Consider the following 26,133-nt stretch of genomic DNA (forward strand, 5'->3'; position numbering starts at 1 on the left):
TTTCCTATTTTCATTCACACTGGGATGATCAACTTGTGAACCTATAATATCCTTCAGTTAGCTTCCGAGTGACATGAAGACTACCTAACTTTTCTTATCCCCATTCCCAATAGTGGCATTTCTATCTTGAAATATTGAGAATAAGCTGTAATGTGTCTAGCACATTCAAGCAACTTTAAAAAACAGGAAACCAACCCATTGGGGGAGGAATTATTTTATTTTCAGTTTTGTTTCAAATTCACATAACGTATTTAAGTACTTCACAAACTGATTAAACACCAAATTAAATTATTTGGATACCTGTCCTTAAGGTTTTTTTCCTTTGAGAAAAAGTTTAAATGCAATCAATATGCCAATCAATTTTATTTAAAAAAAACTGTAAACATGGAGGGAGCTGCCATTTTTTTTTGTACAGACATTTTCTTAGACAAGTTACTGCTTTAAAATCCTAGTTCTTTTCCCCTTTACTCATTGTTAGGTCATTATTTGGAATTTTTTTTAAAAAATCAGCACTCAAAAGAATCCTAACTGCATAATCTTACAAAATAACAGCACTTGTATTTTTTTTAAAAGTCTATCATTTTGTAATTAATCTTTAGTTTGAAGCATTGATGGGAAAAGGCCAAAGGAAACCTGTTTTCTGCTTGAGAAGGGACCCTTTGGTAAAAGATTGTCATTTCGATCAAAATCACCATCTTGTTGACCCTTTTTTTGGTTTTTTTTGGTTTTTTTTGAAAAAATAATTAGGCCTGTTTTAATAGTATTCTTATCCAAACATCCCTTTATGTGTTCAAAATAAGAGCACTACACTGAGTCTTTAGCAGCTTTCACAGTTCTGGTTTTTTCCTAATAGCCCTAAGTTACAAGTCTCTTGCAATACAGTTTAGAACTAAACTGGACATGTATATGCACTGGCAAGCAACTTAGCGCAAAGACACTGCTTCCTTTAAAAAATATATTTTGATCCCTTTAAAACCATGCCATGTCTTAGTTCAGTCCATGGTCTGCCTTACATTCAGCAATTCTGTATTAAAAATACTCTTCAAAGAAAAGGCCAGCAAAAATTTACATATGCTACAAATTTTACATTTATTTACATGGCTTTCTCTTTCCTAGGTCATTTACAACCTTTCCCTACTTTGGAATTCTCATAGAATTCTCCTATTTGAAACCAGACCAATTTTATCAGCATTTTTTTCAGTGCTTTGATGCATTTTGAAAACTGTTCACAATATGCCAAATACTGAATAACGCTCATACTATCTTTTAAGAAGCTTTTTGGTACATTCTCCTGACAAAAAAAAAACAGTACTTTTGTCTGTCCATATGTGTGTACCTAAGGGTATGCCCCTATGTAGTTCCTGACCGTGGAGCAACTGAGACAGACGGGTATTCCTAGAAAATCAGGCATATCTCCTCTATCAAAGGCAGTAAGCCCCAAGGGATGAGGCAGATAATAGGGCAGTGTTCTGTGCCCTACTGTAAATCTCAGTCCTTCCCCGTATGCCATCATCAACCCCAAGTCCCTTTGATTCCAGTGCCGCCTTATTGACTAGCATCCCCCTCCTTATCCAGCCTTAATCATTAATCCAACCTTAACTCATTCATTGCCAAGGAAGGATTCCTATCACATCTGTCTATTCCAGAAAACTCACAATGGATATGGCAGTACAGTTTGCTATTCCATTCTAAGTGGCTGGTATTCAACCAGTCCTTTATCCCAGCCATAAGTGATTTTAGCTTGTTTTCCAAAAATGACGTCTACTGTTGCCTCACACTAAATGTTCACTGCACTATTGTTTTTGCCAAGAAACATGATCATAATACAAAAACTTCTTTCCCTAATTAAGAAAAGCCCATGAGTCTATACCATAAATCCTCCTTTACAATTCAAACCATGGTTTCAAGTTCAAAACTGGAAGAGCTGCTATTCAATTAAGAACAATTGATATCAAGTCCACACATTCTAAATAATTGATTTCAAACTGCCATCTAATGCGGCAGCCACGTATCTCCTTAGTCAGAGGGCAGTGCATACACACATACGTACACACACTAACATATAAGCAGGATGAAATTTTACATCAAGTATTACCCACTATTATCAGTCAGCTGCTCTATACAGATGAAAGACAAAATCCCTAGCTATGAAGTTTTTATGTTTAGGAACAAACATTGATGCGCTCCTGTCAAATACCTGAAGTCCTAAACATTGAAACACCAGCAATCTGATTATCTCACATCACAGCTGGACTTTAAGTAAGGCTTTCAGTTGGAAGGTCATTATTTCTTTATCAGAAGGATTCAAGGAAACCGGAACCCAGTGGCTGGGAGGTTTAGGGAGAACACTTGGCGACGGCGGCTCACTGAATTTCGCTCCGGCGTAGTTCTGGTTAGTTTGGGATTTCAGAAATAAACTGGAACTTGCCAAGCTGGAATTCCAGTTTTGATTATTCGGGAAATGCCCATTCTTCCCTCCACTTTGTACAGCCTGCCATGCAGCTGCAGATGAATTATAGGAATGCCCTCTTTCTTTCTTCTTGTGAACAATCTTCATCTGGGGATTCTGATCCTTGTTCTTTTGCCTATTAAGCTGCTGTTGTTGGTTCTTACTAACATTTCTAGATTGGGGACCTGGAATGTTGAATCTCTCTCCGCCACCCATCTCCAGCTTCGATGTCACCTGTAAAGAAGGAAGGAAGAAAAAGTGCAGTTTCTCTAATAAGACAACAGGTCAATTCAAAAAAGTCACAAAGAATTAAAGTTTAAAAAAATTCACTAATTTTGTATGGACTTTAAAGATATCAGCTACCTAAATTCCTAAATTCAAGAAGCCTGTTCTGATTTCAGATCTCAAAAAATTTAAAAAAAATTTATTTTCTGCATACTTGAAAATGGTCAGGGTTTAAAACAATGTCTTTTTTAAAGGATCGATCCTTTCCTCAATTAAAAACCAGGCTAATGTAGAATTATTAAGCCCACCTTACAACAGGTCTGCTTCATGCTTTTCCCTTCATACCTTTCAGTCTGCTTTGCAGACTGTAAGATTTCCACCACTTGTCTTCTTCCCTGTTGCCAGGCCCAGGATAACAAATGTTGTTTTCTGCCAGATCTGTTTCTTAGTCTGAGTATGGAAGTTTTCATGGGCTGATCTGCTAAGTTCAACATCGGAGTCTCCTCGGCACCCAGATTGGAGGGAGAAGTCCCAACTGCAAACATACAAAAAGCAGTTACAAGGAAGGCTATCAGTTTACTATGATAGGGGTGACCACTATCTTGAGTTTTAAGAGAGGCACTCTTTTTTTTTATTATTAAACAATTTATTAATTTTTAGTTTTCAACATTCACTTCCTTAAGATTTTGAGTTTAAAATTTTCTCCCCTTCCCTCTCCTCCCCCCTCCCCAAGACAACATGCAGTCTGATATAGGCTCTACTTATACATTTGTACCAAACATATTTTCACCTTAGTCATAAGGTAAAGAAGAGTTAGAACCAATGGGAGGAACCATGAGAAAGATGAAGCAAAACAACAACAAAGGAAAAGGAGAGCAAATAGCATGCTTCCATCTGCATTCAGCCTCCACAGTTCTGTCTCTGGATGTGGATAGCATTTTCCATCATAAGTCTTTGGCGATGTCTTGGAACTGCCTTGCTGAGAAGGGCCAAGTCTATCAAAAGTTAGTCATTGAGCAGTGCGGCTGTTACCGTGTACAACATTCTCCTAGTTCTGCTCACTTCACTCAGCTCGTATAAGCTCTTCGCTTGGTTCCCTTCTCGTTCAGTTCATAGAAGTCCTTCCTGGTTTTTCTGAAGTCAGCCTGTTCATTTCTTATAGCACAACAGTATTCCATTAGATTCAACTAGCTCAGCCATTCCCCAACTGATGGGCATCCCCTCAATTTCCAACTCTTGGCCACCACAAAAAGAGCTGCTGTGAATATTTTTGTACACGTGGGTGAGGCATTCATTTTAGATGCTCAATGTGCAAGGCTGAACTTGGCTTTAAACAGTGAAGTATTTTATGTTACCTACATTCAAATTCTAAAGGAGCAGCCAGGTGAAATGTGAAAGGCACCCTACTCTAGGAATCGGGAGACGGACTCTATGGAGTCTGCTTCATCACTGGCTGTTGTGTGACCTTGGCCAAGTTACTTCCCTTAATCTGAAAAGAATAGGGCTGGGCCATGTGATCTGGAAGAGTCCCTTCTAGCTCTGATACGTGATACTACATCAGAGCAATGGAAATAAAACTGTTACTATGTGTATCAACTACTACTTCAGAAAGAGATACTTTTCAAACAGTCTATTTTCCCCCAGGGGAGAAAATGTGAACTGACTTCCTGAAAAATAACACCATCATTTAAAAACCTACAGCTACGGTTTACCTTCAAGACCCCACATCCCACTCGATTATTCTCCATTATGGAAATCTGTTTCCTTTGTTATCAAGGCGGCCCGGGTCCTTTCAACGGTTAAGGAAAGGCTACTTTCCATTCAAATAGCAATCTAAGTCAATTAAAAGTGTGAAGCCGCACAAATCTCTCGGCAAGTTCAATTCCGAAATAATCTATTAAGCTCCACGATGCTTCATTTTCCTGGATCTCTCGGACCGGGAGCATTCAAAGGCTTGAAATTAGGGGGTGTGTGGCTCCAAGGAAGTTTGCCACTGGGAGACAACCTTGTACCGAGTCACCAGTTATATATTTAGCCTAATACCGGGCCACTTTAGGAGGCGCAGGAGCCTTGAATTCCAATCCAGCCTCAGACACTTCCTAGTTCTGTGACCCTGGGGAAGTCACCTGACTTCAGTTTCCTCATCTGTTAAACGGAGGGAGGGAGAGAATGCGGAACTCTATTTTTAAATGAACGCTAAAAATAATGAATCGTTTTTAAAAGTAAAGAGAGAAATATGGAACAATAATAACAGCACCTCTCTCCCAGGGCTGGTGTGTAGATCAAATGAGATGATTCCAACACCAGGCGAGTCAACAAGCATTTATTTATTAAGGGCCTACTAAGGGCCGGGTGCACGGGAGGCATAAACACACACAGCGTGCAATGGGGTGCGCGGGGGTCAAGCCCGGCCAGGCTTCGGCCAGGGGGTGACCTGGCCTCACAAGACTGGATGGGATGGGATGGGCAGGGGAAGAGGCCGAGAGGACACAGCAAAGGGCAAAGGCGCGGAGGCGGGCGGGCCGCCGGCCTCCTCATCTGGACCGTGCGATCGGGCTCTAAGGCGCACAAGCGCTCGCAAGGGGGCCCCCGGAGCCGGAAGGAGGCGCCCCGGGCTCCGCGCGAACCCCAACAAAGGCGCACTCCGACCTCCCCACAACATGGCGGCAGCCCGGCTCCACTCACCGACTCCGAGTTCCGCGAGACGGCGGCAGCACCTCCTCGACAAACGGCGGGCGGGCGAGCGCGCGGACCACACGGGACCGGACCGGACCGAACTAGACAGAGGCGCGAAAACCGCCTGCTACCCCCACTCCCAGCGCCCGCCGCCTCCTTCTTCCACCTCCTCCTTCCGCCACCCCAGACAAAATGGCGGAAGCCCCGCCCCGGAGCGGGACTGGGACTGCTTCTAGCCAATGGGCGCACGGAGTTATCGCTCTCTGCCAATGGGAAGGAGGAGCCCTCCCTATGGGCCAATGGGAGTGGAGCGCTGCCTCTGTCAGCCAATGGGAATGCAGCTCTCGCCTGTTGCTGGTTATGGCTGCGGAGGCGGGGGCGGGGGCGGGTTGTTGTTGCGGAGAGTTTGAAATGCTCGCGCAGAGGAGCACGACGGGAGCAGTCATTCGCTGGCTGCGTGTTCGCTGCTGTGCTGGGCAGACCCCAGCGGCCCCATGCTGCGATGGGGCGCTGCAGGGTGGACGCCAGGCGCAAAAGGAGGCGTGCATTCTTGGACTTGGCAGCTGGATGGATTTGTCTGGCTTGGCTCCGCTTGTTTGTTACAAAGACTCTGTTTGTCTTTTCTTTCCCCCCTCGGGAGTTGGGGGGTGGGGGTGAGGGTGGAGAGGAATGGAGAAAGAAAGTAGTGGTAATGTTGCCTGCCCACCCCCTAAAAAAAGAAAAGACGGATATTGAAGCTGTTTTTAATGCCCAGAAAAGTTCGACGCGACAGAGTCTTGAACATGGCCAGTATGAGAATTTGTTCTGCCTCACTATGTATATTTGTTACAAAGATTTTATTTTCCTTTTTTCCCTGCCCCCCCACAGGGAAAGTGGGAGGAACACAAAATGTTCGTTAATTTTTTTTTTTGGTAATGTAATTTAAAAGAATTTTTCGAAGACAGACAAGTAGGAATGCCATGAAAGTAACGTTTGGAATGATTATATGCCTTTTTTTTTTAAGCAAACTGTAATGAAGATTCATGATTTCACATATAATCTATGGAAATGTGCTTATTTAGAGTGTCAAGTTAAGAATTTTTTAATGAAGATTTGATTTAAATTTTTTAAAAGCTACCTTGTGTTTTGTTATATATGGTGTCCCAAAAGTCATAGTACAGTTTTAAACTGCACCGAGACTTTTGGGACATTCTGTATTTATTCTATATATAGTTATAACATCCTCATGATCATGAACAAGCCTTTAAAAGCATGTAAAATAAGATAAAATGCATAAGCACAGCCCTCCGTAATAGAAATTCTTTGATGCCAGAGACTGTTCCTTTTTTTTTTCTGTAGCTTTTGTATCTCCATCTTATAGAAGGGACTTAACAATTATTTGTTTGTGGACTGATGGGTGAATGGCAGCAAAATGCTGCCCCATCACTGCAAAGGAGACCTAGGGCAGAGACAAAGAGGAAGCAGCTGCTCTGTCTCTTTCCTGAGTCCTGCTTTTCTCCTGAATTTAATAAAAAAAAAAAAAGTTCACCAAGTATCATTTCCCATTACGGATTGCAGAAAGTGAGATGACTAGCTCCAGGTTATGAGCTGTAGAGCCAAGGGCTGAATCCCTTGTCCTGGCTCTAAACTCATAGGGCATTCCACAATTAGGGCGGTTGATACACAAATTCTCAGAGTTGGAAGGGACCTCTGATGGTATTTAGTCTGACCTGTAACTCATTAAGAATCCCCCTCTCTAGAGCTGACACATTGGGACAGTGAGAATAGCTCTGAACCTGGAGTCTTACCATGCAGGATACATCCTTTCACTATTTACTACTTATGTGATAAGTCATTTGGATAAGTCACTTAACCTCACTTTTTTCTTCTGTAAAATGAGGGGAACTAGATGACTTCTAAGCTCCCTTCCTCTCTGTCATTCACTAGCTGTGTGGTCTTGGGAGATTCAAGTTTAACCAATTCAATAAATACTCAGTTGGACACATGATGGATCCAAGGTCCCTAGGCAGCTAGAAGAATTAAAGCAGTTTGTAGGATTTGAAGAAGGTAGGAGAAGGGAGCAAATATTTATTAAATACCTTCTATGTATAGACCTTAGAGACAGAAGCACTGAATCTCGGAGCTGGCAGAGAGCCATGGAGTCCAATATGGGTCTAAGCAGGATCTCCAGCAAGAGAGAACTCAAACAAGATAATACATATAAAGCCCATGTCATGCCTGTAAGTGCATAAAATGTCAGCTATTACCATTAAGTCTGAAATAGCCCATTCTACTATGTTTTAGTCATTTTTCAATCGTATTTGACTTTTCATGACCCCCATTTAGGATTTTCTTGGCAAAGATACTAAAGTGGTTTGCCATTTCCTTCTCCGGCTCATTTTACAGATGAGGAAACTGAGGTAAACAGGGTCAAGTGACTTGCCCAGGGTCACACAGCTAGTAAATATCTGAGGCTGGATTTGAGCTCAGAAAGATGAGTCTTCCTGATTCCAGGCTGGGCACTATATCCACTATACCACCTAGCTGCCCTATTCTTTTTTGTTTTTTAATTTGTTTATTTTATTCTGAACTTGAGAAATAAAACAAACATTTCCATAACAAAGTGGTACAGAAAAACAGAGGATTGCACCTGAAATTGTAGGTCCATTAAACTTGCTATTCCTTTCAAATATACAACAAAGTTATCACATAACTTTTTTTCCCTCTCTGCCCCAAACTTCAAGATGTCTACCATTAGACACAAATCTCTGTGTGTGTGTGTGTGTGTGTGTGTGTGTGTGTGTGTATGAGAGAGAGAGAGAGAGAGAGACAGAGAGAGAGACAGAGAGGGAGAGAGAGAGAGAGAGAGAGTTCTTTTTCTGGATTTAAACAGCATGGGATCTTTGAGGTTAATTTGGATATTTATAATAATCAGAATGACTTGGTCACTAGAAACTGTTGTTAGAACAATACTGTTGTTACTGTATATAATATTCTCTTGGTTCTGATCATTTCACTCTTCATTATTTTGTGGAAGTCTCTCCCTGCTTTTCTAAAATCATTGAGCTCATCATTTCTTATAACACAGTAATATTCCATCCTGAACACATACCACAGCTTCTTTAGCCATTCTGTAATTGAGGGGCAATTTCACAATCTCCAGTTCTTTGCCACCACAAAAGAGCTGCTATAAATATTTTAGAATATACAGGTTCTTTTCCTTTTTCCCTAATCATCTTTGGAAACAGACCTAATAGTGGGTATTGTTGGGTCACAGGATATAGGCAGTTTAATAACTTTTTAGGCATAATTCCATATCTTTCTCCAAAATGGTTAAATCAACTTACAAGTCCACCAACAATAAATTAAGGTCCCAATTTTTCCACATCCCCTCCAACATCTGTCACTTTTCCTTTCTATCTTTTTAGCCATTCTGATAGGCGTAATATGATATCTCAAGGTTGTTTTAATTTGCATTTCTCTGATCAATAATGATTTAGAGCATTTTTTCATATGAATATAAATTGTTTTGATTCCTTCATTGGAAAACTGCCTGTTCATATCCTTTGACCATTTATCAATTGGAGAATGACTCATATTCTTATAGATTTGACAAAGTTATTTATATATTTATACTAGCTGCCCTATTCTGCTTTGGGACTGCTCCAATTGTTAGCAAAGGACACTTGGATTTAGAATCAAGAAGACCTGAATGAATACCTTGCCGCAGACATTTGCTGGCTGTGTGACCCTAGGAAAATCATTTAACCTCTCTGTGTCTCAGTTTCCTCATCTGTACATTGAGGATGATGATAGCACCTACCTCCCAGGGTTGTTATGAAGATCAAATGAGTTAAAGTAAAGCATTTTACGAACCTTAAAGCCTTATGGAAATGCCAGCTATCTGTGATGCTGCCAACTTCACTCATAAGAACTTTTGCCTTCTGAGGCCAAACAAAGCAAATTTATTCCCTCTTCCACTTGGCAGCCCTTCCAATAACTGAAGTCTTTGCTACATCTTCTTTTCACTAAGCTAAGTCTTAATTTGTCAGGGATTCCAATCCTATGCATCCCTTGTGCAAAGCACAATGCTTTAAACATAATAGGTGCTTAATAACAGTTTATTGCATTTGTTTCCTTGAATTAATAAACATGGTTGAATTGACCAAATATGATTAAACTTAAAGCCTGAAAAGAAAGGAATTCCTTTTAATCCCCAAGAATCTTTCCCTTTTTCTTCTCCTTGGGTCTGTAATGGGAATTTTTTATTTCCTTTTCTTAATTACCGTTATTCAAGGCTCTGGGCCATTCTTCCTGCAACTTTTGGTTGACTAAAGGCCTGTCTTCAGTTAATATTGACCTCACCTGACTGGAACCTGACTCATGACATACTAATGTTAAGGGAAGGTCAGGGCCTAAATGAGAGGTTGTGGAGCCGGCTGATACCAATCTCATGGTTTGTGTATTATTGTGTACTAGTGTGTACTAAATGGAGTTTAATCTGTAACTGATTTAGTTTACCTATAGAGTTTGTTTGACTAAATTTGTTTCCTTAGGGGATTCATGAGATTATGACTCATTGTTTTTTCAACTTTTATGACATTGAAGGAAGTATGCTATTAGAAATCTGCCTTTTCTTTAACTTTTAAAGCCTAAGAGGAATGTGCAAGATTTGGAGTCAGAAGACGGGAACTGCAATACCAGCTGTACTACTTACGACCTGTGTGATGTTACATAAGTCCCTTCACTTTTTCTGAATCTGCATTTTCTTGTTTGTAAAATGAAAGAGGCTGAAGTCGATAACCTCTGAGGTCCCTTCCAGCTTGAAATATCTGGTCTTACAAAAATTCTGCAGAAGTCAAGAAGGTTAAGGAATGTATATAGGTAAGCCGATATAAATACACAGAGGCAGGTGATGGCCAGTTTAAATGGGATGTAGGTTGTGTGGAGGGGACTCATGAGGCCAAATGGGGTGATTTGTTTTGCTTCACTCTACATCTTTGTGACATAAGAAGAAGGGGTCGGGAGACAAAGATAGTCACTAAGACGTGACAGGACTATTTTTTTAGGAGTATCAATAAAACTTTTTTTTAAGAAGAAAGACAGGGTAGAGCCAAACTAGGAAGGACTTTAAATGCCAAGTTTAGGAGTTCATACTTTGCCCTAAAAGCAATAGGGTGGGGGCAGTTAGGTAGCACCGTGGATAGAGCACCAGCCCTGGATTCAGGAGGACATGAGTTCAAGTCCGGTCTCAGATACATAACACCTACTAGTTGTGTGACCCTGGGTAAGACACTTAACCCCATTGCCCAACAAAAAAACAAAAAAAACAAAAACAAAAAAGCAATAGGGAGCCACTGAAGGTTCTTGAGCCAGGAAGCAATTTGGTCAGACCACTGTCAGTGGAAGCTACATTGGAGAAGGGTAAAAGTAAGGAAAGTAAGAGATAATAGATGAATAATCCCTAAAATATGACATTATTATTCCCCCCCGAAAAAAAAGGACCAGTGAAAGGTCTCCAATTGTCAATCAGTCGATAAGAAACACCTACCATGTTTGAGGCTCTGGGGATACATGGACAAAAATGAAAGTCTCTGCTCTCAAGGAGCTAATATTCGCAGTGCTACTAGGTGGTGCAGTGGAGAGAGTGCCGAACTTGAAGTCAGGATCCTGAGTTCAAATCCAGCCTCAAACACTTACTAGCTGGGTGACCCTGGGCAAGTTACTTCACCCTGTTTACCTCAGTTTCCCCATCTGTAAAATGAGCTGGAGAAGGAAATGGCCGACCACTCCACTATCTTTGCCAAGAAAATCCCAAATGAGGTCATGAAGAGTCAGACACAACTAAACAACAACACTTCTGGGCTACTCTCCCCAGCTTGAACTCTAAGGTTGATTTCCCAAGGCGTTCCCGAGTTCACTTTCCTAAAACTAGAGCTTATGAGCCCCCACTGGTGGACATGTATTTAATAGTCACCAAGTAGGCACAATTAACTCAAAGCATCAGAGATGAGATGGCAATCATCTGACGATGGTAATAAAACATTCTCTCCATAAGCCTGAAGCACATTCTTCCACAACTACACACAGCATTGGCAGGCCCAGATATAGAGTACATTAGTAGAGGGGCACACAAAAAGGGAATACATATGGGCAAGGCAAGTCACACCCCAACTCCACAGTGCTTCTAATTGTTCTTCCATGGTTTGCTTTCTTCTTAACTTGCAGACATCACATTCTTCAGAGCTGTCTCCTGCCACCAAGACTGTCATCAGTCCTTCAGCCAGCCAGTGGATGTCCATCCTTTAATTCTGTCAAGCTTGACTGAAGAACTTCTTAACACCTGGGAGTCTGTAATTTCACCAATTGAACCAGGGAAATTAGTTAGTCAACTGTGCCCTGATTAACTCGTCAACACCGCCCCCCTCCCCCACCCCCCCAATACGTTCTTTAGGAAATTACATAGAAGGATTTACAGAAAAGTATGGACAAGAATCCCATGTGGTTTTGGTTTTTTGCTTTGTTTTGTTTTTGTATGGGATGGGTTGCAATCTGAAAGGGTGAATTCATCAACATCTCTTTTCTAGCATGGCACTACTTATATTTTGGAAACACTTTTAGAGGTCGCCTCCTTCAACAAACGTTTACTGTGTACAGAGCCCTGTTATTAAGCTGGGGGGTGGGAAAGAGGCATACAAGATGAATAATCTCCAGATCTAAACTTAAGGAGCTGACTTCCCAGCAGAAAGCTTGTAGACTGGGGAGTTAAGATGGCCCATCAGGACACGCCGAGGCATCCGGTTCAGTTTGGAACTATTGACATTTCCTTCTATTGCCCCTTTCTCTTTCATAACGAGGCTTGTTTGCTTCATTTTCTCCGTGTCCAGATTGTTGCTGCTGTTTTACTAGAGCCTGTATTAGTAAGGGGAAAGCACTTGAATCCTGACAGGGCTGTGGGACAGTAAGCCATCTGCTTTAAATGTTGATGTAACCAGGGCCCTGATCCCCTGATCTAAGCATTTGTCAAAGCCACATTCCTACATACATATACACACATACATATACATGCATGCACACACAAACATACAGACGCATTTTATAGCAGCTTTTTTTGGTAGCCAAGAATTGGAAATTGAGGGGACGCCCATCAACTGGGGAATGGCTGAACAAGTTGTGATAAATTAATGTAATGGAATACTATTGTTCCATAAAAAGTGATGAGCAGGTGGATTTCAGAAAAACCTGGAAAGACTTGTATGGACTGATGCTGAGTGAAGTGAGCAGAACCAGGAGAACATTGTACACAGTAACAGCCACATTGTGGGATGACTGACTTTGATAGACTTAGCTCTTCTCAGCAATGCAAGGATCTAAGACTCCGAAAGATTCATGACGGAAAATACTATCCACATCCAGAAAGAATTTTGGAGTCTGAATGCAGATCGAAGCAGACTATTTGCTCTCTTTTTTGGCTTGTTTGTTTCCTTCTTCTTTCTCATGGTTCGTCCCATTGGTTCTAGTTCTTCTTTACAGCATGACTAATATGAAAATATGTTTAATATGAATGTATATGTACAACCTGCATCAGATTGCATATTGTCTTAGGGAGGTGGGGAGAGGAGGAAGAAGGAGAAAATTTAGAATCCAAACTCTTATGGAAGTGAATGTTGAAAACTAAAAATAAATTAATTAATTTTTTAAAACCACACAGACACATACCCTTACAAGTATACATACAAACACACATATGTGCACATGTACATACATACATGTGCGCACACACATGTTACTTGCACATACATGTACGTAATATGAATGTGCATGCAGATGTACACATGCAGACACAATGATATATGTGTATGCTAACCATTTCCATTCTGTTCTCAATACCAGCCAACCCCCAGGTTGGCAAGCAGTTCTGCTCTTCATCAGGATGGTTCTCAGGCAGCAAACACACAGTGGAAGCTTCAGGTGATAGATTCTTTTGGCCACAGCAATTCCAAAAGCCATCTCCAGAGGCACAGAAGGGTGGTGACATGAAAGGAGATGGAATATTCACATAGATGAAATCACAAACCCTTGAAGATTCATTTAGAAAATTATTTTCTTATTAATTTATTTTGATTTATCAATAATCACTTCCATATGCTTTTGAGTTTAAAATTTTTCTCCCCCTTCCTCCCCACCACCCTCCCCAAGATGGTACACAATCTGATATAGGCTATACATATACATTCCTATTAAACATATTTTCACATTAGTGATGTTTTAAGTAAAAATTAAAACCAATAGGAGGAACCATCAGAAAGAGGAAACAAAACTCAACGGAAGAGAAAAAAAATAGCAATTCAACTTCCATAGTTCTTTCTTTGGATGTGGATAGCATTTTCCATGACGAGGTCTCTGGAAATGTCTTAGATCCTTGTATTGCTGGGGAGGGTTAAGTTTATCAATATTAGCCATTGCACAATGTGGCTGTTACTGTGTACAACATTCTCTTGGTTCTGCTCACTTCACTCATCAGCAGACCATACAAGTCTTCCAGGTTTTTCTGAAGTCAACCTGTTCATCATTTCTTATAGCACAATTGTATTCCATTACATTCATATACCACAACTTGCTCAGCCATTCCCCAATTGATGGGCATCCTCTCAATTTCCAATTCTTTGCTACCACAAAAAGAGTTGCTATGAATATTTTTGTACATGTGGGTCCTTTTCCCATTTGTATAATCTCTTTGGGATATAGCCCTAGAAGTGCTATTGCTGGATCAAAGGGTATGCACATTTTTATAGCCCTTTGGGCATAGTTCTAAATTGTTCTCCAAAATGGATGGATCATTTCACAACTCCACCAACAATGCATTAGTGTTCCAACTTTCCCACATCTTCTCCAACATTTATCATTTTCCTGTTTTGTCATCTTGGCCAATCTGATAGGTGTGAATGTGGTACCTCAGAGTTGTTTTGATTTGCATTTCTCTAATCAATAATGATTTAGAACATTTTTTCATATGACTATAGATGGCTTTAATTTCTTCATCTGAAAACTCTCTGTTCATATCCTTTGACCATTTATCATTTGGGGAATGGCTTGTATTCTTATAAATTTGGCTTAATTCTCTATATATTTTAGAAAGAGGCCCTTATCAGAGAGACTGGTTGTAAAAATTCCTTCCCAATTTTCTAGCTTCCTTCTAATTTTAGTTGCATTGGTTTTGTTTGTGCAAAAACTTTTCAATTTAATGTAATCAAAATTATCCATTTTGCTTTTCATAGTGTTCTCTATCTCCTGTTTGGTCATGAATTCTTCTGTTCTCCATAGATCTGATAGGTAAACTATTCCTTGCTCTCCCAATTTGCTTATAGTATCAGCCTTTATATGTAAATCATGAACCCATTTTGACTTTTTTTTGGTATATGGTGTGAGATTTGGGTCTATGCGTAGTTTCTGCCATACTCTTTTCCAGTTTTCCCAGCAGTTTTTTCCAGAGTGGGTTCTTATCCCAGAAGCTGGGGTCTTTGGGTTTATCAAATAATAGATTGCTATAGTCGTCGTTGACTGCTGTGCCTTGCATATTGAACCTATTCCACTGATCCACCACTCTATTTCTTAGCCAGAACCAAGCAGTTTTGATGATTGCTGCTCATTTAGAAAATCTTTATATGTTCCTATTCAATCCCGTAAGATAAATAATACAAGTATTATGACATTATCCCCATTTAACAGATTGAGAAAATTGAGGCTTCAAAGGATGAAGTGACTTACCCATGTCTAATATTCTCTGTTCTGAAGTCCCTCCAAGCTCTGGCATTTTATGTTCTAAGGATTCTTCCAGTTCCAATATTCCACGTTTTAGGGACTCTTCTAGCCTTTAGAATCTACATCCTAAGGTTCGGTCCAGTTCTGCCATTCTCTGTTCTAAGTCCCCTTCCAGCTTTGACATTCTGTATTCCAAAGGGCCTTCAAGATCTGACATCCCATTTACTAACATTTTCCATTTCTTGCACATTCGTGTCCTCAGGAATGGTTACTTGGAGCAAGGCAGAGCCAACTCATAAATTCAATTCCTCCAGTTCCCAGCCCATTGGAATCCCTTTGCCTTATATGTTCCTGCATAATTAAACTGACTCTGTGACAGAGGTGGGGAAACAGGCTTTGGAACTCTACATCAGAGTGACATTAAGCTTTTTAATGCTTTTCAAAATCAGTCGATAAACACTTATTAAGCATCTACCACGTGCCAGGCACTGATCTAAGCTCTGAGGGCACAGAAAGACAAAACCAGTCCCTAATCTCAAAGAGCTCACAGACTAAGGGGAAGATAACACACAAACAACTAGGTAAAAACAAGATGCTGATGGGATAAATTGGAGAACACCAAGAGAGGGAAGGCATTTATAAGGAACCAGAAAAGACTTCCCTTCCTGAAGGTGGGATATACATGGGACTAATCCAGAATCACTGAATGATGATGAGGCATAGATTGGAAAAACTTGGGCTCAAACCTAAGCTTTGCCACTGTATGACCTTGGCTGGCTATGTCACCTCATCTTGCTATGAGCCTCGATTTCCTCATAGGGCTACTGTGAGGATCAAATGAGGTAATATATGTAAAGAGCTTCACAGACCTTAATGTGCTTATAAATGCTTGTTATCATTATTTTGAAGACCTGAGCTAGTGCGGTGGCCCAGTAAGTGGAAATAAAAGGATGGATGACAGACTCATGGAGGGGGGAGAGTTAAGATTTGATAACTCATTGGATTAGTGGTGGAGGAGGGGTAGAGGCAGAAGGGAGTGCTTTATTGGTGCTATTTAGTCATTTTCCTTCACGTCCAACTCTTTGTGACCCCATTTGGACTTTTCTTCACAAAGATACTAGAGTGATTTGTCTTCTGAGGAAACTGAGGCAAACAGGATTAAGTGACTTGCCCATGGTCACACAGCTAGTAAGTGTCTGAGGCTGTATTTGAACTCAGGTCCTCCTGAGAGAGAGGTGATAAAGGGTCTCAAGAAGGGCTAGGGCCATGTGAGTTAAGAGAAGAGGATGAGTAGGAGAGATGTTGTGAATTTAGAAATGTCGGGGTCCAACCATGCATTGGATCAATGGTATAAGAGGGAGGAATTCCAGGATGACGTAGAGTTTGCAAGTCTGGCTGATAGGCAAGATGGGGGGTGCCATACACGGTAATAGAAATGTTCAGGAGGGGTCTGGATTTGGAGGGAAGATAATCAGTTCAGTTTTGGACACGTTGAATTGGAGGTATCCAAAAGGAAGATGATGCTGCTGGACTGGAGCACAGAAGAGAGACTAGGGCTGGATGCATAGCATAGACCTGGACATCTTTGGTGTGGAGGTGCACCCAGGGAGCTGATCTCATCAACAAGAGAGAGTATGTGTTGGAAGAGAAGAGAACAAAGAAAAGAGAAGAGAAAGAAGAAGAGAAGAGAGAATGGAAGAGAAGAAAGCAAAGAGAAGAGAAAGAAGAAGAGAAGAGAGAATGGAAGAAAGAATAAAGAAAAGAGAAGAGAAAAAAAAACAGAAGAGAAGAGAAAGAAGAGAGAAGAGGAAAGTGAAAGGCAAGGGAAGGAATCCCAGGAAACACAAAAATATATGGAAGAGAGCTAAAGTTCAGAACAGAACACATAGGGAAGTTGGTACTAATATTAAATTTATTATAGACTATGAAAAAAGCAAGCAAGGTACAACAGATATGCCCAGCTTTGTATATGCAAACTTCTTTTCCTGTCCTGTGTATAAAGAAATGCATATGTTCATTGATACCTGCTGAGTTTATAAGAAAAGAAAAAAAGATAATGTTGAGCACAGCCAACCCTGCCCCCAGCCTGTTTCCTCATCTGTAAAATGAAATGGTTGGATTAGCTGACCTCTGAGGTTCCTTCCAGGCCTTGATCTAAAATCTTATGATTCTACATTCAAAGTATTATGCACGGTCTGAGGAAGAAAAGCGTTTTTCTCATGGGGGAGTGTGGGAAGAGGACTCATCAGATCACAGATGTTGAGCTGAAACTCAAGAGCTGGCATTTGACTTGGGCCTTGCTGAATACATTGGATAGCAACAAAGAGATGAACCATGGCATCTTAGAGCTACGAAGGAACCTCGGAGGTCATCGGGGTCCTTGGCACTGTCCGACAGTTCACCATCAGAAACCAAGAGGATTTTGTCAGTGGTGATGACCGCGCAGAAGAGGTCTCGCCATCTGCTTTGCTGTTGCTCCCCTAAGGACTGTGGGACTTTTCCATCTGACTTGCAGCTGAAACCTTCCGTGTTTGTTGTCTCCCTATTAGAATGTGAGCCCTTTGAGGGCAAGGACTTACTTTTCTTAGTGCAGTGCCTGGAACACTTAATAAATGCCTTGTTCATTCATTCATGCGTGCATTTGTCTAGTCCAATCCCCTCATTTTGTAGGTGAGGAAACTGAGGCTTAGAGAGAAGTGACTTGCCCAACATCATGTATGCAATGAACCCTGGCTCTCTGACTCCACTGTACCAACCTGCCTCCTTGCATAGCTTTTAGAAATGCAGCTCTAGGATTCTTTGTGTCAGTCACTCAATAAGCATTTATTAAGCACCTACTGTGTATTAGGCACTGTGCTAAGGGCTGGGGATACAAAAAGTAGCAAAAGATAGTTCCATGCCCTAGAGAAGCTGACAGGCTAAGGGGAAACAATGTGCAAACAAGTGAATATAAACACGCAACAGACAGGATAAACTTGACATGTTTTGAAGAGAGGAGAGGCAGTAAAATTAAGAGACTGGAAAAAGCTTCCTAGAGAAGGCAGGATTTTAGCTGGGGCTTGAAGAAAGCCAGGGAATGCAGTCGGTGAAGATGAGAAGGGAGAACATTCCAGGAATAGGAGACAGCCAGAGAAAATGCCCAGGGTCAGGAAATGGAGTTTCTTGGTCAAGGAACAGCAAGGAAGCCAGTGTTTTGGATTTCAGGGGATAAGGGCTGAGAGGGTGGGGGGAGGATACAAGACAAGAGAAGACTGGAAAGAAGGGCAGGGGAGGGTTGTGTTAAACTTTGAAAGCCAAACAGCGGATTGATTACACATTTGATCCTGGAGGTGATAGGTAACCACAGGAGTTTGGTAAATAGGGGGAGTGATATTAATGTCTCTGAAGACTCATAGCAGTAGATCAATGAGCTCCCTCACAAGCCTTCTGGGTACTTGGCTCAACATTTAGAAGTCACACTTCTTCCTTGGTTTGGTGAGCTCTTGTATGCTGACATTTACTCTACATCAATGCAGAAGGAAATAGCTCATGAGCACAAGCATTTCCTTCCTCACCCCATTGGAAAGCAATGTCACTGACCAAAGTTTCTGCCCACTGCTCTGGGCTGAAAGGAACCACTGTGGCAAACTCTGTGTGTGTGTGTGTGTGTGTGTGTGTGTGTGTGTGTGTGATGGTGTCAGGGTCAGTTCCTCTGTGCTAACTTGAACACAGAAGAGCACTTTGTCAAAAACAAGTGACCACATGATACTTCTACCTAGGAAAGCCCCACCTTAAAAATAATTACACACCACCTCCAGCCCCCATGTTTGGGTACTGAGAGCTTCCTCTTTCCCACACTGAGGAGGTAGTGTGTGGTCAAGCTGTTTTCCAAGTAGTGTTGCTCAACTGTTGACATAAAGAATGAGACAAACTGGACCTGGATTCTTATTCCAAAGGACTTTTCATCATGAAGTCTAATTTGCCCTGACTCCCCACAGAATCTCAGAGGTGCAAAGGCCTTTTGAAGTCATCTAGACCAAAGGCTCTTAACCTGAGGTCCAAGGACTACTAAGGGGTCTGTGGCTACATTGCAGTGGTCTGTGAACTTAGATGGAGAGAAAATGACACCTTTATTTTCATTCACCTCTAACTGAAATTTAAAATCTTCTTCAATTATTTAAAAACATGATTCTGAGAAAGGACCATAGACTTCTCCAGACTGCCAAAGGGCACCATGACAACAAAAAGGTCCAGAACACCTAATTTAGTCCAATCCTCTCATTTTACAGAGGAGGAAACTGAGGCCCAGAGAGAGAAAATGATATGCCTGAGGTTCCACAACTAACAAATGGTAGAGTTGGAATTCAAACAGATGTCTTTTGATTCCAAGACTAATTTTCTTTCCATTAATCACTGTATTATTATATTAGGGGAGGAAGGTGGTACCCCACATAGGGAAGAGTGCTGGGTTTGGTGTCTAAGCACCTGGGTTCAAATCCTGACTCTGCTACCCATTGCCTGCCCTCAGGTAAGTCACTTCACCAATCTGGGCCTCAGTTTCCTCATCTTCAAAATGAAGGAATCTGACTAGTGATCTTCAAAGTCCCTTCTATTTCTGAATCTATCATCCTGTGATCCCTGATGAAGCAGAAGCGGTCAATGAAGACTCTTGCCGTTGGTATGAGTTTCCATGAAAACATCTCAGAAACTTCCATAGGTTCATGGAAACGATGAATTTTAAAATGGGAAGGGACCATCTCACCTAAGCCATGCCCCAAAGAATCCATCTCCACTATAACATACTGGATGAGTGGAGCCACTGAGACGTTCTTTAAAGTTAACCAGAAACGAGGAAGCCAATGGCAGCCCATCCCCCTCACAGATAACATAGGTTTTTCTGACACCGAGGCAAAGTTGGCCTCTTGGCCATTTCCGCCCATTAATGCTCTTGGTTCTGCCCCTGGGAGCAAACAAAACCAGCCTAATAATCCCTCTTACACATGACAGCCCTTCAATAGTTGAAGCAGCTCTCATATCCTCATCCCCCTCCTCCCAGCCTTCTCTTTTCTAGGCTGGACATGCCCAGGCCCTTCCACTGATTTTCATGGCAGGGACCCAAGACCTTCCACCATCCCAGATTGTTTTTTTTAATAATCCTCTCTCTCTACCCCCCATTCTCTCTCTCTCCTCTCTCTCTCTCTCTCCCCGCCCCCCCATTCTCTCTCTCTCCTCTCTCTCTCTCTCTCTCTCTCTCTCTCTCTCTCTCTCTCTCTCTCTCCCACCCATCCTCTCTGTCTCTCTTCCCTCGCCCCTTAATACTTCAGAAGACCTGTGAGTTTTTTTGTTTGTTTTTGTTTGTTTACTGTGTGGCTGCCCCATCCAGCAATATAGATTGCAGCCCTTTTCTGCCTTTACTCAATGGTTTTCATAGGTTGCTGTCACCAAAAAACAAAGAAACAAAAAACTATTCCCACATCAAATGTCTCGTGGTCTCTGCCTTTAATCGGCAGCTCAGGCCAGGAGACTCACAGTCTGTACTCCGAGCCCTTCCAGTTTGTCAGGGCCTGCCCAAACTTGTATGCGGGCTTTCAAGAGCCCAGGGGGCCCTTCACACTCGGATGAAGCAATGGAACTATAGAGCTTTGAGATCTTGCCTCTGGTGCTTACTGCCTGTGTAATCTTGGGCAAATCATGTCCTCTCCCTGGGCTTCGGTTTCTTCCTCCGCAAAATAAGAGGGTTGAACTCGGGGGCCTCCAAACTCCCTTCCAGCTCCAGATGTGTGCTGTGTCACCCGGTCCCCATCATGGCACCCTCTGGGCCTCCTTCAGACCTCATGGCCTCGGAGGGCCTTTTCATTCTAGCTCTAGAGCTAGAAGCCCGAGCTCCTAGGACATTTTCTCCTAACTTGTCGAAGTAGCTAGGCAGGCCAAGCTGTTTGATGTGTTTTATGTTTCATGGCTGATTCAGAGGGAGGGGATGGTGAAAGGGAAGGCAGCGGAGTGGGGGGTGAGGCAACAGATTTTGACAAACATTCTGGTTTTTATAATCACGCACAGCATTGTCTTCAGCTGACTTCCCACACAGACCCACTCGGCAGTCAGGCATTCTGTTATCACTCATACCAATTCCCTAGATTACTCCTTGTTACTATGTGTATGGTGTTGAAAGCTGATAGTTCTCTTAGGAGTGTACAATCCACTTTTTTTTTTAAGGGATATGGGGAGTCCCGATTTGGTATTTATAAAAAACCAGAGTACCAAAGATATAAAGCTGGAAGGGACCTCAGAGACCGTCTAGTGTCCCCTCATTTTATAGATGAAGAAATCGAAGTCCAGGCCTTGGCAAAGGTCACACTGTCCAGTTCGACCCTTCATTTTGTAGATAGGGAAACTGAGACCCAGGCAGTGACATGATTTGCCCAAGGTCATATAGTACAATTCAACCCCTCACTTTACAGATGAGTGACTTAGCCAAGTTCACACAGCTAGCAAGACTCAAAAAAGGAACTTGAACCCAGCAACTTATTCTAGAGCAGGCGTTCTCAGCCATGGACTCTTCAGATAAAAAACAGGATGCCATTATGCCTCCAGATTGCTAAAACATATGTGAAATAAGAAGAGGAAAGAATAAGGGGACAAATTATGGTATCAATACATTATGTAATTTTTTCATAAAAATGACTAAAGGAAAACTAAAATTGTTCCATAAGCCCTGTTAAAACAACTAAAAATAATATATAACACTCGGCTCTAAGAACGAACAATTTTTTTCTATTGCACTGTCTTCATGACTAGCGATATATTTTTAAAACAAAAGTTACCTCCCAAATAAGAACAGATTTCTGTAAGCTCTAACTGTGTATGACACATCTCCCTTAAAATAAGTTCGAATAACATATTAAGCACTTGTAAGTATTCTTGGTAAGTGCCAGGGACCCTTCAGGATCCATGGATGGATTTAAGGGTGTCTGTGAACTTGGATGGGAAAGAAATTACACCTTCATTTCAATACAATTAGTTTATTTTGTAATCCTATGTATTTAAAAACCTTTTTCTGAGAAGAGGTCCATCAGTTCACCAGAGAGGCAGAGGGGTCCAGGGCGCACACAAAAATGCTACGAACCCCGGCTTAAGGGCCAATGCTCTTTTCCCTGTACCATAGGAAACTGTATGTGAAGAAGGAAAAAAAAATCACCCTGTCCCCATCACTGCAAGCTGGCATCTCTTCTGAAACTCTGAGTCTTAGAGAATTGTTCAGGACAAAATAACATGCCCAAGGTCAGAAGGCCAATATATAGCAGAAGCAAGACTTGAACCCACATCTTCCAGACTCTGGAGCCAACTCTCTATCTATAATGCTCATGCCGTCATGCCCATCTCCCTGCTTTATTCCTATATCTGCACCAATCCTATCTAGAAAAATGAGTCATCTGTATAACACTTTTAGCCCTTGGTGGCACTCATGGTTATCATAGCCTAATCCAGTTGTGACTGTGGACTGGAGGCTGGGCAGGGCATCTTCAACATGAAGCCTGGTCTGCTCAAGAAGTTGTCCATCTAGGCAGCTATTTGACACCATGGATAGAGCACTGGAGATGAATCAGGAAGGTGTGAGTTCAAGTCCAGATACTTCCTGGGCAAGTTATTTTTCCTCTGTCTGCCTCAATTTCCTCAACTATCATATGGGGGTAGTAACAGTACCTACCTCACAGGGCTGGTGTGAGGATAAAATGAAATTACATTTCTGAAGCACTCAGCATAATGTCTAGTACATAGCTGTTGTCATCTGGCCTTCATTCTCGAAAAAGCCCATGACGTCAGAAAGGTGATGCCATGACTTACAATGAGGGAGGGCTGTGCAAAGTCACCAGCCTCACTTTCTTCTCTGGAGCCATCTGGGTCCAGTGGCAAGGTAGAGATCAGGGTGACTGGAGATGGCCATGCCTAGCACATACTAAGTGCTAAATAAATGCTTGTTTCTTTCCCGTCTCTGCCCTGCCCCCACCTCAGCAAGCAGCACAGGTAAGAAATACCCACCTCAGCAAGCAGTCAGAGTGTTACTTTGCCAAGACTCCATCCGTGGAAGGGAAAGGAGAATCTAGGTGTGATTCAGTTCGGTGAAGAATAGATGAAGAATGTCAAATGCTCTTCTGAGGTAGTGTCTAGGAACCAGTGTCTGGCTCCTGTAGACACTGCCTGGCTGCTAGTACTGTAACCTGTAATCTGGACACTCCCAAGACAATAAGGGAAAGCTAAGTGAGTGTCAGGAATGTGGTGGACATTTGCCGCTGTGACGGAATCATCCTGGTCTCTGTGCCCAAGAACTCTGGCAACTCACAGCAAGCCTGAAACATGACACATTCCCCAAGTATGCGCGTGATAAAAGGGGACACACCAGCGCACACACGGGGAAAGTCGGCCAGGGAAGCTGTCTCTCCAGAGCTGTTCTAATGTTCTCAGCCACTATGAGATTTCACCTGGCTTTCCCTTGTCCAAACACCCAGCTTTGAGCCATGTGCTGGGCTAGCTCAAGCATCAGCAGCCCGAGGGCCAGGTTTCTCAATGAGTTTATAGTCTGCCTGCAAGCAATGTCAGAGTAGGAGAGAGGTTAGCGCCATCTTTCTGAGTGATTGGTGAATAGCTGCTGCCTTCCTGTCCTCTGGCCTCCCGCTCTTTTGCCTAGCTCAGTCTGGTAACAAAGTAACCTATCTACCTACCTACCTACCTCAGTCTGGTAACAAAAGACAAGAGACATGAAAATCTGCAAAGCAGCCCAGCATCCTAACTTTGTGACATTGGGTGAACCTTCTCAGCCTGTTTCCTCTTCTATGAAATGCAGGGATTGAACTAGATAAGGGATTCTTAACCTTTTGGGAGTCATGGACATCTTTTTCAGTCTAGTGAAGCCTAAGGACCCCTTCTCAGATTAATATTTTTGAAAATACAAAATAAAATTCATAGCAGTACAATGAAAACCAATTCTATTGAAATAAAGATGCCATTTTTTCCCACCCGGATTCCCAGACCTCCTGGAATCTACCCACAGACCCTTTAGGTGCACAGAGATCCCAGGTTATGAACCCCTGGGCAGATGATCTCCAAGGACCCTTCCAGCTTAAATCTGATACTCTGACCCCGTAATTCCACCTTCCCAGCTTACTAGCTGTATTACTATTCTTGTTCAATCATTTCCATTGTGTCTGACTCTTTATGCCCCTATTTGGGGTTTTCTTGGCAGAGATACTGGGTGGTTTGCCATTTCCATCTCCAGCTCATTTTACAGATGAGAAAACTGAGAGAAAGTGTTAAGTGGACTTGCCCAGCTAGCAAGACAGCTAGTAAGTGTCTGTGGTCAAATTTGAACTCAGGTCTTCCTGACTGCAGGCCCAGCACTCTATCTACTGTGCTGCCTAGCTGCCCCACCTGTATTATTACAAAGGCAAATATTATTATCCATATTTTACAGATGAGGAAGCAAATTCAGAGAGGAAATAACCTGCCCAAAGTGAAAAACAAAAACAAAAACCCTAAAAATTATTAATTAGAAGTGCAGAGACAGTATCTTTCTAGTACATTGCATTATAAGTGCTCAGTAAATATTTTTAAATTGAAGGATTGATTAATTGATCAATGAATTTGCCTGCCCTGGGGGGGGAGACCCACAGAAGAGACTCTGGGGGTCTCTTCATGGTCATGGATGTTGCAGCTCAATCACTGCTCACCAAGCCAATAAAATGGCTGACAGGGAAGGTGAACGTTCCTCACAGTGAAAAGGAAAGAAAACAATCACTCTTTGGATGTTGGTCCGGGATGCCTAAGATTCAATCTTGTGGATCTGAGAGGAGCTTCCTTCTCCATATGTGGAAGCACATTCCCATGTGGGTTGTGCTGTATGTAGGAAATGCCTGAAATCATAGGCCATTAGTAATCACTACCCCAGATGTTAGGGGTCTGACCTGGCCAGCAGTCTCTGCTACAGGAAATGCCTTTCTGTGACCCACTTCCTCTAACTAATCCTGCAGTCACAGAATGCCAGAGCTGGAAGGGCCCTTAGAACACCGAATATCGGAGCTGAGATTGACTTTAGAACACAGAATGTCAGAGCTGGGAGGGCCCTTAGAACACAGGATGTCAGAGATGGGAGGGCCCTTAGAACACAGAATGTCAGAGCTGAGAAGGACTTTAGAACACAGGATGTCAGAGCTGGGAGGGCCCTTAGAACACAGGATGTCAGAGATGGGAGGGCCCTTAGAACACAGAATGTCAGAGCTGAGAAGGACTTTAGAACACAGGATGTCAGAGCTGGGAGGGACCTTAGAACACTGAATATGAGAGCTGGGAGAGGCCTTAGAACCCAGAATGTCAGAGATGGAAGGGGGCCTTAGAACACAGACTGTTTATCAGCAACACTGTGCGATGATCAACTATGAATGATTCTGCTCTTCTCGGCGACACAATGGTCCGAGACAAGTACAAAGGACTCAGGAAGGAAAATGTCATCCACATCCAGATGAAGAATTAATGGATTCTGAATGCAGATGGAAGCATAACTTTTTACATTTATTTTATTCTTTCTTTTGTATTTTTATGTTTCTTCTTTCACAACTGTGACTAATATGGAAATATTTTTTACATGATAGCGTATGTATAAACTATATCAAACTGCCTACCATTTTCAAGGGAGGGAGGGGAGAGAGGGAGGAAGAAAAATTAGTAACTGAAAATCTTGTAAAAACAAATGCTAAAATTTTTCTTGACGTGTAACTGGGGAAAAAATAAAATACTATTTAAAAAAAAAAAAGAACATGGATTGTCCAAGCAGGCAGGGACCTTAGAACATGGGATGTCAAAGCTAGGAGGAACTTTAGAAGCCAGAATGTCAGAGCTGAGAGAGACCTTAGAACAGAGAATGTCAGAGCTTGGAGGGCATTGAATGTTAAAGCTGGGAGGGGCCTTAGAACATGGAATGTCAGAGCTGAGTGGCACCTTAGAAAGTGAGATGTTAGAGACAAGTATGTTAAAAGTCATTTGGTCCAATGCTTTTATTTCACAGGAAAGAAAAC

At 42.1% G+C, this 26,133-nt stretch overlaps 2 protein-coding genes and 1 long non-coding RNA gene across 5 annotated transcripts; 1 reads left to right on the plus strand and 2 right to left on the minus strand.

Annotated features, from left to right (window-relative positions):
• Positions 1 to 198: 198 nt before the first annotated feature.
• Positions 199 to 5,450, minus strand: PNRC2 (proline rich nuclear receptor coactivator 2). 2 transcript variants are annotated; one of them, XM_020983102.2, is made up of 3 exons: positions 5,360 to 5,450; positions 3,020 to 3,209; positions 199 to 2,683 (listed from the first exon to the last, which is right to left on the minus strand). In XM_020983102.2, exon 3 carries the CDS (start codon positions 2,663 to 2,665, stop codon positions 2,243 to 2,245), a length of 423 nt encoding a protein of 140 aa, XP_020838761.1. In that variant the 5' UTR covers positions 2,666 to 2,683; positions 3,020 to 3,209; positions 5,360 to 5,450; the 3' UTR covers positions 199 to 2,242. The 2 variants fall into 2 exon arrangements, with proteins under 2 accessions (XP_020838761.1, XP_078001725.1); XM_078145599.1 differs by lacking the exon at positions 5,360 to 5,450 and adding an exon at positions 3,465 to 4,136.
• LOC110206005 (uncharacterized) lies at positions 4,165 to 12,202 on the plus strand. Its single transcript, XM_078145598.1, has 2 exons — positions 4,165 to 6,139; positions 9,981 to 12,202. Exons 1-2 carry the CDS (start codon positions 5,127 to 5,129, stop codon positions 10,084 to 10,086), a joined length of 1,119 nt encoding a protein of 372 aa, XP_078001724.1. The 5' UTR covers positions 4,165 to 5,126; the 3' UTR covers positions 10,087 to 12,202.
• Positions 10,862 to 23,790, minus strand: LOC144454198 (uncharacterized). 2 transcript variants are annotated; one of them, XR_013482516.1, is made up of 3 exons: positions 23,108 to 23,790; positions 13,197 to 13,339; positions 10,862 to 11,680 (listed from the first exon to the last, which is right to left on the minus strand). It is a non-coding gene; the product is annotated as an uncharacterized LOC144454198 (long non-coding RNA). The 2 variants fall into 2 exon arrangements; XR_013482515.1 differs by lacking the exon at positions 23,108 to 23,790 and having other exon boundaries at positions 13,197 to 13,502.
• Positions 23,791 to 26,133: the final 2,343 nt, after the last annotated feature.

This window comes from Phascolarctos cinereus, unplaced genomic scaffold (assembly GCF_003287225.1).
Source record: "Phascolarctos cinereus isolate Bilbo 61053 unplaced genomic scaffold, phaCin_HiC Scaffold_726;HRSCAF=1367, whole genome shotgun sequence".
NCBI lineage: Eukaryota > Metazoa > Chordata > Mammalia > Diprotodontia > Phascolarctidae > Phascolarctos > Phascolarctos cinereus.

Bases quoted from the DNA above. Each gene is read 5' to 3' on its own strand.
- PNRC2 (XM_020983102.2), bottom strand. From the start codon at position 2,665: ATGGGTGGCGGAGAGAGATTCAACATTCCAGGTCCCCAATCTAGAAAT.
- LOC110206005 (XM_078145598.1), top strand. From the start codon at position 5,127: ATGGGATGGGATGGGCAGGGGAAGAGGCCGAGAGGACACAGCAAAGGG. The intron at 6,140-9,980 runs GTATGAGAATTT...TAACTTTTAAAG, and splicing joins CAGAGTCTTGAACATGGCCA to CCTAAGAGGAATGTGCAAGA.